Source organism: Psittacula echo, assembly GCF_963264785.1.
Source record: "Psittacula echo genome assembly, chromosome: 6".
Taxonomy (NCBI): domain Eukaryota; kingdom Metazoa; phylum Chordata; class Aves; order Psittaciformes; family Psittacidae; genus Psittacula; species Psittacula echo.
In genome coordinates, this window is record NC_137743.1 from 6,799,465 (window position 1) to 6,811,606 (window position 12,142).

The 12,142-nt window shown below is 44.8% G+C and overlaps 1 protein-coding gene across 1 annotated transcript in view; it reads left to right on the top strand.

Annotated features, from left to right (window-relative positions):
- The window catches only part of EIF3A (eukaryotic translation initiation factor 3 subunit A), a 35,338-nt gene extending 25,612 nt beyond the window's left edge, over positions 1-9,726 (top strand). Inside the window, exons 19-22 of the mRNA XM_080621282.1 lie at positions 3,766-4,646; positions 5,991-6,165; positions 6,713-6,882; positions 8,516-9,726. Of these exons, the coding sequence (XP_080477408.1) occupies positions 3,766-4,646; positions 5,991-6,165; positions 6,713-6,882; positions 8,516-8,757 (1,468 nt within the window). The 3' untranslated portion in view covers positions 8,758-9,726. The remainder of the gene's footprint in view (positions 1-3,765; positions 4,647-5,990; positions 6,166-6,712; positions 6,883-8,515) is intronic.
- The last annotated feature ends 2,416 nt before the right edge of the window (positions 9,727-12,142 follow it).

Here is a 12,142-nt window from a genome sequence, read left to right on the forward strand (position 1 = left end):
ATGTCCAACCCTAATTTCCAGTGCAGCAATTTACATCCATTACACTTACTCTGACTCCAGGGAAGCAAATTTTCTAGTGATTTCTTATAACATTGGAAAAGTACCCTCTCTCGATAAGCAAAATAGTCTTTTCTGTCTTTTCTTAACAGCTGTGTTGCCTTTCTTAGTAGTGATTCACTTCCTTGTGAGTTGCCACATTAAAAATGAAACTCCTGGGTGAAGCCTTGAACTATTAACATATTGCAGAAGTGTTTAATGCATCTAATTATATGCTTCAATGTGATCTTCCCCCCCCCACCACACACACAGTGATACATGTGACCTATATTAATTTCTGAATCATTATAGCATAGAGTTTTTCTGAATAAGTGTTGTCTTAGTCATTTTGGAAGCCATGGCTGCCCCATCCCTGGAAGTGTTCAAGGAACAGGCCAAGGGGAATGGCTTGAACCTGCCAGAGGGGAGACTGAGATGAGCTCTTACGCAGTTCTTCCCTGTGAGGGTGCTGAGGCGCTGGCCCAGGGTGCCCAGAGAAGCTGTGGCTGCCCCATCCCTGGCAGTGTTCAAGGCCAGGTTGGACACAGGGGCTTGGAGCAAGCTGCTCTAGTGGAAGGTGTCCCTGCCCATGGCAGGGGATTGGAACTGGGTGAGCTTTAAGGTCCCTTCCAACACAAACTAGTCTGGGATTCTATGATTTCTCATCCAGCTTTTGTAGAAATCAAGCTGAGTGACTGCCAAAGGGTTAAAATTACCCTGTTTTGCATTGTTATGTAGCATGTTCAATAAAACTTTCCTTCTGTCTTTTACTAAAAGGAATATACTGAGGAATACTAGAAGGAAATACCGATAGCAGTCAAAAGTAGTAACTCTGTGGAATTTCAAGTAAAGCAGTGTTTCTTAACTATTTTCTTTTTGCTGAACTTAGGAAATAACACAGTGATGAGGCCCAGACATAATTGCAGTGAAAGGTTTAATTCTGCATTCTTTAGTAGCCCCATTCTACCTTCAGTTGGATTTTAATCCTAAAGAGAAGTATGTAAATACAAAGACAGCAGTGCAAACCTCACTCTAAGTAAAGTAATTCCAAAGTGTATTTCTGAATTGAGTGATAAATGCAGTAACAGCATCAGATTTAATTTGCAGCGTGTAAGTACACCTATTGGATATATACCGTAAAAAGTCTTTATGGATGTTAGTCAAGGAGAGAAGCTATAAACTCTGTCTCACAGACCATGGAAATGGCACAGTCCTGGTATACATGTTGTACTGATACAGAGGTACTTACAGTCATGGAGCAACCAATTGTACTAAGCAGCAATCCCCAGAATGCTGGACCCCAGGGGATTGGCATGTTCCAGTGTTAGTCTGTTCCATATCATGGTTCCATTTACAAGAAAAAAGATTACAGAAAGGCAGAAGAGTCCAGCAAGGGCTGTCTGCCTTTTGGACAGCTTTACAGTGAATTATAACTAACCTGTGAGTATTTGCTTTGTTCCTTCTCTATGCAGGAAAGGTTAAAGTTCCCATAAGAAACAAGAACAAAACAACTAATGATGTAAGAAAATATAAGGAAGAGCAGAAAGTAAATTCTGATACAGAAAAATACTACAAATATTGTAGCTGCAAAACCAGGTTAACATAAAAGTGCTGTGGAGGAGTTTAATTAAAAGCCAGTTTATTTAATAGAAACAGTAATTTTATGATGGTACCTCTTGTTCTTTAGATCACAGAAAATCCATAAAATGCTGTCAGGAACTGGATGCTTGCTCAGTGAGACCATGAAATGGCAACTAATACAGACCTGGTGTTCAGTAGAAGAGGCAGGGCAGTGCTGCAGGCTTTCCTACTTAGCACAGCCTGTTAGGGTTGTTACCGTCACGGGTTGTTATCCCAGAGGATCAACAAATGCTTATGTGGTTATAGTCAAAAAATACTAAAAGCCAGAATGTACAGAAAAGGGGAGTTGACCCCTATTTTGTGACTGTGCTGTTTGTGCCTGGGTTAAGACAAGCAAAGCAGTTACAAACCTGTCACTACAGTGTGGATTTTGTCACCAAGTTTGTGCTTTATTTGGTAAAGCCACGTGCAGGCTTTCAGCTCTTGTAGGTCTTTGTGTAGGGTTTTGAGAGGTTATTGCAAAATGGAGATAGCAACTGGATTGCATTGCTAGCAGTGAGTGTCATTCAGTAATGTTCTTAGTCTTCATGCATCCTCTGTTCTTACTCATCTATCAGATGCTGTTTGATTTAATGTCAATAAACTTTTAAAGTGGGAGTTGGGATTTCTGAGAGGGAAAGAAGAACAAAAGCTGAAATCTGAACACTGAAGTTGTCAAATGAGAAAATACATAAAACCAACAGAGGTATAATTTCACTTGCAAGCTCAAAAATGGGTTTAAAAATCCCCAACCCTTGAAACAATACCAGAGTATGAATGAATGAAATGCTTGCTCAATTTATAAACTTTATAACCATTTCTCTGCATGTCTTTTATGTCAAAATAATCAGGTTTCTGAAAGGAGAAGATGATCCAATTTGAGTCTAAATTGAAGCTAACAATCTCCATGTCTTGTTTTTATCTCGCAGCTCAATGGTAATTGCATTCTTCCAAAGCTAGGAAATAACCCTGCTCCCAATTCCTTGATTTTCTTGAGCTGCAGAGTTGTCACAAACTGTTGCCTCTTTGTTCTCACCTCTTGCAGTCCTACATCTGTTGTTTTGTAGCAAGTCGTTGCTGTGCTTTTGTTTGTATTTTAGTAGCATAGTGGATTTCTTAACCAGGGAGTGGGTGGTGGTTGGTTGTTTTGGTTTTGATTTTCTTGAAGCCATGAGATTCAGCCCCAGTGCAGCTTCTCTTGCCAAGGAGCAGGTACCAGTACATCTCTGTGATGTACTGGTCCTTGTTTATTGCTCAGGAACTAGCTTAGATAGGGTAATTTCCTGAAATAAATTAATCTGGTGACAAAGCCATGGTCTAAATCTGGGTGTAAAATCCTGTGGACATTGAAGTAAATGGTGCGTCCAGCAAAGAGACAAGAGTGGAAGGCTCTAATTGTTGTTCAGCAGTGTCAGATCTTTCCAGTGTTACACATCCAAATGTATTTCCAAGATGAACTGATGACTCAGTAGCCCAGGGAACGCTCACCAGTTCTTCACATCCCACATACATCCCTGGTAAGGAGAGTCTGTGCAAGCACTGCCAGGGCCTGGTGCACCCCGCTCGCTGTCAGGCAGTAGCAGTGGGTTGAGTCTTGGGTTTACTACATTGTGCAGCTCTGTCTAGTTGTGGGTGCTGGTCAGTGAAAGTGTTGCCTATCTGTTGGGCTGGGACTGTGCCAAAACGTGAAAACAGGGACTGGACTAAAGGGTTGGCATGTGAATGAAGAAGGGGGATACTTACTCGATGTGGGGTTTTTAATACTGGTTCGACTTAGCTCGAGTTTGTCAAATTAGGCTTAGTATAGAAGCCAAACCTCTTCTCTTTTGTGCTGCAGCAGATAACCAACAGGGACTGCAGTTATCTCCTTCAAACTGTAGTTTTGAAGGAAATAGTGAACCACTCAGTCTTTACTGAGGCTGTAGGGATGGTGACCTGCTGTTTTCCCATAGCAATGAAGGCAGTTAGTGCATTGGAACACTGCATATGTGTTTGCAACCACATGCGAAGTGGATACATTCAGAAGTGGCCTTGAGGGGTTTGATACTGTCTAATATGTAAAGCTTTCCTGGATGTCAGCTTCTATGCTCATTCCCTATGGTTTTGTAGAGATTGGCGTCGAGGGGAAGCAAGAGATGATGAAAGATCTTTCCGACGTGGTGATGATCTACCTCGACGTGGTGACGATCTACCCCGACGTGGTGCTGCAGAAGAAAAGGAACGTCCTTCTGTGGATTCAGCAGAGGACAGGCCTCCTAGACGTGAAGGGGAGGAGGACAGAACCCCCAGGCGTGAAGGGGAGGAGGACAGGCCACCCAGACGTGGTTTGGATGAGGACAGGCCGCCCAGGCGAGGTTTGGATGATGACAGAGGCAGTTGGCGGGCTGCAGATGACGACAGAGGTCCCAGGCGTGGAATGGATGACGACAGGCCACCTAGACGTGCTTTGGATGATGACAGGCCGCCCAGACGTGCTTTGGATGATGACAGGCCACCCAGGCGTGGCTTGGACGATGACAGAGGCAGTTGGCGTGCAGCAGATGACGACAGAGGACCCAGGCGTGGAATGGATGACGACAGGCCCCCCAGACGTGCTTTAGATGACGACAGGCCCCCCAGACGTGCTTTAGATGACGACAGGCCACCCAGACGTGCTTTAGATGATGACAGGCCGCCCAGACGTGCTTTAGATGATGACAGGCCACCCAGACGAGGGCTGGATGATGACCGGGGCAGCTGGCGTGCTGCAGATGATGACAGGGGTCCCAGGCGCGGGATGGATGATGACAGAGGTCCCAGGCGTGGGATGGATGACGACAGAGGCCCCAGGCGTGGGATGGATGACGACAGGATGTCAAGGCGTGATGATGACAGGGGGCCTTGGCGGAGCACAGATGACGACAGGCTCTCCAGACGAGATGATGACAGGGGCCCGTGGCGTGGTGGTGATGATTCAAGGCCAGGTCCTTGGAGACCATTTGGGAAACCAGGTAAAATACAATGATACAATAATCTTCCCTCCAAAGAGTGTCTTAACCCAGTAGGTAATGGATGTAGTGTACTTGGTCCAAGAGGTGGGAGAATCAGCTCTGAAAACATCTGGATTAATTTGGCTAGTGTGGACACCCCCTTACTTAGTATAATGCAGCCTTTTTGATTTGCTTGAATTAAATTAAAAAGAAATGCAATGTCCATTTCTTGCTTGGAAGATACCTAAAGGTCACAGAGTAATGCCATGTGCAAAAACAAAGTACACAAGTTGAGTGCTCTTGATGGGAGAGAAACATACTCTCTTAGCACACCTTGATCTCTTACCCTTTCTCCTCTATGTGTCTGAAATTAACTTCCTTATGAGGAGGATTTTGATACATCATTGAAATGGGTCTGGTTTTGGGAGGCCTTTTTTATGTGTACAAAGCTATTACTGGTGTTACCATGATTCTTTTTTGCTTTGGTGTCTACCTTTGTTGAAGATCCTGCTTTGAGCAGGAGCTGGTAAGGGATGTGTCAGGAGGACGTCCACTCCAATCTGAATTACCACACTCTTGTCTAGTTTATTTCTAGTCTTAAACCATGTTGACAGTGAGTAGAACAACTGTTTCTGATTCTTTTTAGAGCTGTTGATGTTTAAATATTAAACATTATTTTAATCTGGTTCTTTTTATTCGGATTTATGTATTTACAGGCACCACATCAACTTCATAGACACTAATTCTGTAATCCAGACCTGTAGGAAAGTTACCATAAATCTCAAAATCCACACTCTAATAGTTTTCTCGTTTCTCCTCTTCAAAGAAAAAGCACAATAAAGTGCTCCCAGTCATAAATAACTGCATGATACTGCAGGATGCACTGTGTAAGCAGATGGTAAATGAGAGTTTTGTTTTAAAGTAGTGCTTTAAAGAGCAATAAGCTCGTAAAAAGTTTTCTTGCCTAAAATCTCCTCCTTCGTAGATTTTCACAAAGAATCTGCTGTCTAAGCTAGTCCCTTTACTCCTTCTCATACTGAAGTAAAACCCTTCCTGCACTTGTTTTGCCCAAGACCCTTGAGAAGTTTGTGCTTTCTGCCTGAAAGCTGCAGGGTGTAAGCAGCTCTGCTGCAGTGTTTCAGGCAGAACTGATGGATAAGGTACATAGTAGTATCCTTGTATTATTCGACAGTGTTTTGTGTGTGGCTCCCACTCAATGTGCGCACTTTGTACAGGCATCTTGAGTTGGATCCTCAGAGATGAAAACCTGAACAACCAGTTTCAGTGAGGGAAGTAAAGGATTCTTTGTCTCCAGGGAGATCAGAGGTCAGGCACAGATTCCTTTCACCTGTTTCTTATTTACAGGGGGATGGAGAGAACGGGAAAAGGCTCGTGAGGACAGCTGGGGGCCTCCCCGGGACTCCAGACCTCCAGGAGACCGTGAGTGGGATCGAGACAAAGATCGTGATGAAAACGAGAAGGACCGGGACTTTGACAGAGAGAGGGATTTCGATCGAGAGGATCGTTTCAGGCGTCCCAGGTTGGAGTCTCTGCTTAATGCTCCCACAGTGTTTCTGTTTAAACAGCAGTGTCCTGTTGATAATGTGACCTGACTGAGAGAAAGGAACAGTGTTGGGTTGTATGAAATTAAGCACTTGAAGGCAGTAGCTGGATAGAGGCCACGCTGGACGGGGCTTGGAGCAACCTGCTCTACTGTAAGGTGTCCCTGCCCATGGCAGAGGATTGGAACTTGGATGAGCTTTAAGGTCCCATCCAACCCAAACCAGTCTGTGATAGTATAATTCTGTGATTTTAGAGCCTTTTTTGTTACTTTTAAGACAATGTTAGCAGTTTACAGAAGAGATTCCACAATGCTTCACTGCTTTTAATTTATTTTTAACCTGTAATCAAGAGAATTTCATGTTAGGCCTCAGAAAAATGGAAGAGGTTTTGGAAGTATGTCAGTATGTTAAAGAGAGGCCCGCTGGGCCTGAAAACAGCTGTGCTTGTGATTTAGCATTGCTGCTTTCCATAGCAAAGGTAAAATCTTAACATTTAGTCTTATTTCATGTTTTGAATGGCAATAGGGATGATGCCGGCTGGAGAAGAGGACCAGCTGAGGAAACTTCTAGCTGGAGAGATTCAAGTCGTCGTGAAGACTGGGACAGAGGTGGTCGTGACATGAGAGATCGACGTACTGATGACAGAGATACACCCCTCAGGAGAGGACCACCCCCCAGATCTGACCGTGAAGAACGTATGTTTATTGCAGTGACAGGACAAGGGGAATGGCTTTAACCTGCCAGAGGGGAGACTGAGATGAGCTCTTAGGCAGAAGCTCTTCCCTGTGAGGGTGCTGAGGCACTGGCACAGGGTGCCCAGAGAAGCTGTGGCTGCCCCATCCCTGGCAGTGCTCAAGGCCAGGTTGGACACAGGGGCTTGGAGCACCCTGCTCTAGTGGAAGGTGTCCCTGCCCGTGGCAGGGGTTGGAACTGGATGAGCTTTAAGTTCCCTTCCAACACAAACCATTCTGTGATTCTATGATCATAGGGCCTTCATGTTACTGTGACAATGAAAGGATGTGGTAAAGTGGGAATAAATTATATTTTCAGGCACTTAAACACCCTTTGCTTAAGCAAAGTGATAGAAGCTTTAGTGTCATTGAGAAGTCTTCCTTGCATCTTAACTTTTTTAGTTGCACTCTTTTCTAGCACAGTAGCATTTCACATCTGCAGGGGAAGGATAACATTTGAAGTGTGCTGTTTTCATCATACTTTTCATGTTCAGGGTGAATGAAATTGTCGTACTGAAATTATCAAGACAGACTTCCCAGAAATTTCTGGTTCATTTCTTAAAACTATTCAAATGTAAGGGGAAACACTTCCAGACAAGGCCATATGGCTTTCACACTATTAATGCTACTGAGTTTGATGAATAACCTATTATAATTACATCCATTAACCTGTTTTAATTATGTACATTTATTAATCCTTTGCTGTGTTCTAAAAGCACAGGAGCAGCAATGCATTTAGCCTGAGATACCACATCTTCCAGTTCTGGCATTCTCATGTACATTTGGTGTGTGCCTCAGGTGTGGGTGCTGTCAGGGGGTAGAACATGATATACACGACCCCAGGGCTGAGGGTTCTCAATGTGAAGATTAGTTTTATCTATATTTTTAATGTATCAAGAGGTTTTTGTGTTTGACTGCCTGGTTGGTGTTTGGCACAGCTTTGTTCACACCTAGCTGGGGCAGAGTTCTTAACTCCCTTCTAGTGGACATTAACAATTCCTCATACAGTAAATGATGGGGAATGCTGTTACCAGCAGGGTTGTGCAGTTCAGTGGTGTGTAAACCTCTGGTTTCAGGAGGCTGAAGAGTAATTTGCTGTGTTTTGAGGCAGTGAACATTTTCCATGAGTGTTTAAGTTAGGATTTTTCCATTTCAGGATTCAGTCATGGCCCCATAGACTTGTGTATGTCTACGTGGGAGCAGGAGGTCACCAACCATTTCCTCCTCAATTATGGGGACTTCAGTCAGCTCCTCATCTCTTTGCTTCTCAATTGCATCTCAATGCTTTGTGCTTTTAATTCTGATAATAATACAAGAATATATTTTTACATCATAAACCCATGTACATCAATAAAACATTCTTACGTGTTTTAAAAATGATGCTTGGCTTCCCCACAACAATCCCAAACCTGGAAAGAGGCTCAAGTAGTTCCTGTCCATTACTTCACTATCAAATTAAACTGCATTTGGCTGTTGTCATCACATTACCTCTTGGCAGGAGTGAGAATCAGTAAATCAGACTGGTGGTGGTGGGCATATTTGTTTAAACTCTGCTGGTGAAGCATGACAAAGGTGGTTTTATCGTCTCTCTCTGTAGCAAGCTCGTGGCGACGCGCTGACGATAGGAGAGAAGAGCGTGGAGAAGAACGTGAGACAGTTCGGCGCTCAGCCCCTGCTTCTGCTGCTTCTCCAGCTTCTGCTCCCCCAGCAGCAGCAAAGGATCGAGAAAGAGATGGGGAGAAGGAGAAAGGTTCCTGGAAAACAGAGAAGGAACGTGAGCCCGTTCGCCGTACTAAAAACGAGACAGATGAAGAAGGGTGGACCACTGTACGACGTTAAGTGGAGATCAGCAGAGTTTAACCAATGTTTTAGCTTTGATTTGATGGAATCCACAGATTATATTTGTGCTTATAAACATTCTGAATTGGAATTCTTTAACAAATGTTTTGAGGTAACATGAAAGCATGAGCTTGAATTACTTACTCATATAGATTGATCATGCACAAAACTCACAGCAGAAGGTTGGGAATTGAATGCCAGGATTTGAAATTCCAGACGATGCTTCTTTCATGGGTCACTGGTTGCTCAAGTAAAAAGAAGCAAGCCCAATTGTCCTGAGTAGTGCTTCCATCTCACACCAAAACAGGATGACTTTTTCCATTTTTGTGCTTCTTAATTTTGGAACAGGGTATTAGCACCACAGAACACGCATTAAAATCACCTCTGTCCACACAGTGGAAAAAGCAGAGCTAAATGAATCTCCATAATTAGCCAAAAGATAGAAAAACCAATAGAAAAGCCCTCTTTTACCTGGGTATCTTTGAGGGCAGGTGGTTTGAAACATATTCTATTGCTATCTAAATTCAATAAGTTGTTCAAATTTGACTTAAATAGGATAAACATGAGCATCAGCTGCACTGGGATGTCTTCTGTAGGTTCACTTGAATCCATGAGCCTGCGAGGCCACTCTGCAGTCATGGTTCCAGTACTATGTTCTGCAACAACAGGACAGCCACCCAACTTCCAGCTTTTACAAACTCAGCGTTTCGATAAGCATATGGCTGTGTATTTTCCGTTGCCAACATCACAACTGCTTTTTCCATTCCTGGATAATTCATTGCCTTTCAAGGATTTATAAATATTGTCCTATTTAAAATGTGTGGTTTTTGGAGAAATTGTTGAATTTTCACCCAATTCTTTGTCTTCAGGGTCAATTCTTTCCCTTTCCAAACAAAAGTGATCTGTAGTAATGGCTGTGTTGACTTCAACTTTGGGTGCAGTAACAACGAGTAATTATCTGGTTATACTGAGGCCAACACAGAACTTGCTGCTGTGTGTTTCTTCAATGATAAATAAACGACTTAAGGAATTAGCTGCTGCAGCGTCTTGACTTTTGAGCAAGTTCCTGCAAGGTATGTTGTGGCAAAACTCTTTCCTGTCCATGTACCTGTTTCTGCACTAGATGGAGAACATTGGAATAGCTGGGATAGTTTATTGATTCCTGAGAAACCTGGTTTAACGAGTGTGAACAGAAGTTGTAATGCTCTTTATGTCCTATGCTTGCTCTCTTCTGAGTTAGCCAGGACCAGTAGGTTTCTCAGGGAGAACTTGGTCAGATGTTTGTGCCTTTGGAGCCTGTTATGTCATTGCTTGTTGAGTCACAGAATTCCTTCACAAGAGTGGTGGTTTCTAAGCGAAAAAAACCTGTGGGTTTTGCTTATCACAGAGTTCCTATAAGGGGTGGAACTAGAGAGCAGCAGCTATCCAATAACAGAAAATGCCTATGGGCTTTGGAGCAGTTCGTGCTGCTGCTGTTCAGCTGCCTTTTGCTATCCTTATATTCTGTGTAAGGGATCACTTGATCATGCCTGCTAAAGGGGACTCGGGAGCTTACATCCCCTCTGGCTGTGAAATGATTGTTACTCAGCACTGGTTTTTCCATTGTGGTCTTGAAAACCTGCAGGGCTGTAGAGGGCACAGCCTGTCCAGGCAACATTTCCCAGTGTGTGACTGCTCCTAGGCTGAAAAAACAGAATCCCAGACTGGTTTATGTTGGAAGGGACCTCAGAGCTCACCCAGTTCCAACCCCTGCCACAGGCAGGGACCCCTTCCACTAGAGCAGGTTGCTCCAAGCCCCTGTGTCCAACCTGGCCTTGAACACTGCCAGGGATGGGGCAGCCACAGCTTCTCTGGGCACCCTGGGCCAGCGCCTCAGCACCCTCACAGGGAAGAGCTTCTGCCTAAGAGCTCATTTCAGTCTCCCCTCTGGCAGGTTCAAGCCATTCCCCTTGGCCTGTCCCTACAGGCCCTTGTCCAAAGCCCCTCTCCAGGTTTCCTGTAGCCCCTTTAGGCACTGGAGCTGCTCTAAGGTCTCCCCTTCAGGAGCCTTCTCTTCTCCAGGCTGACCCAGCCCAGCTCTCTCAGCCTGGCTCCACAGGAGATGTGTTCCATCCCTCATCATTTTTGTGTTCTTCAAAAAGCTTAACCCTCTCTTCAGCTTTTACCTGTATCTCATCTCCCTGCCTATGCACTGCTGTGTGAAGTCTGAATTTTCCTGGTAGCTTCCTCATTGGCTGCTATTGGGTCTCCCCCCGGCCTTCCCTTCCCCAAGCCAAGCCTCTTCCCTCAGCATTTCCTCCCAGACACCTGCTCCAGCCCCTTACCCCGGTCCAGCATAGCCAGAGCTGCTTCCTTGACAGTGCAGGACTCTGCCCTTCTCCTTGTGGAATCTCATCAGGTTTCTGCCCTGCTCTGCCCTGAGGGTCCTGACTGGTCCTGCGGCTTTGGTGTCATCCACAAACCTGTGCTGCTGCCTCCACGTCCTCGAGAAGATATAGGTTCAGGTCCCAGGACACCCCAGTCCAGGAGCAGTCCAGCCACTGACCCTGACCCTCAACACCCAACCATCTGTCCTGCCCACCTTGCTGCCTAAGCTGTAACAGCTTAACTTGGATGCAAGAATATTGTGTGAGTGCTGAAGGCCGTGCTAGAGTTGAGGTGATGAATGTCCACTGCTCCTTCCCTTGCCCACAGAGCTATTTTGTTGAAGGCAAAGTGAATCAGTCATGGTCTGCCCTCGGTAACTCCATGCTGACTGTTCCCAGTCACCCTCTCCAAAACCATGCTCTGACACAGTTTCCTTCATGATTGTCCCAGGGAACTGAAGCGATCCCATCTGGCCTGTAGCTTCTCAGATGTCCTTTTGACCACTTTTGAGGATGGGCACAACATGTCCCTTTCTCCAATCACCACAGAGATATAAAGAGTGACAGTATCTCCACTTACGGATCTAATCTTATCCATTTGGACATGGGAATGAACATTACTGGTCGTTGCACCAGCTAAAGCTCTGTTCCCAAATCTGTTCTTCCATCACTTGTGATAACGGTGACAGAATGATGTAAAACACTCAGAGATGGGCAGCTTGAGGAAAGACCTGCGAGGGATGAGCTTCACAGACATGCTCAGCGTGCTTATTCTATTGCTTGATCACTAACCACAGGCTGAAACCTGCCACCATCTACTGCCACAATTACACGTGCACATAGAGTTTGGTTACCTGAAAATGTTGAAGTCAGATGAATTCTGCGCCCAGGATTGCTGTGTTTGATTCATTTTCTGTTAGCACCACAGGCTCTGTTTAGAAGGCAGAACTTCAGGCTGCTGCTGGCTAGATGGATGTAGATGTTGCTCGACTAAAACAGATCTCCAAGAGCAGAGCAAT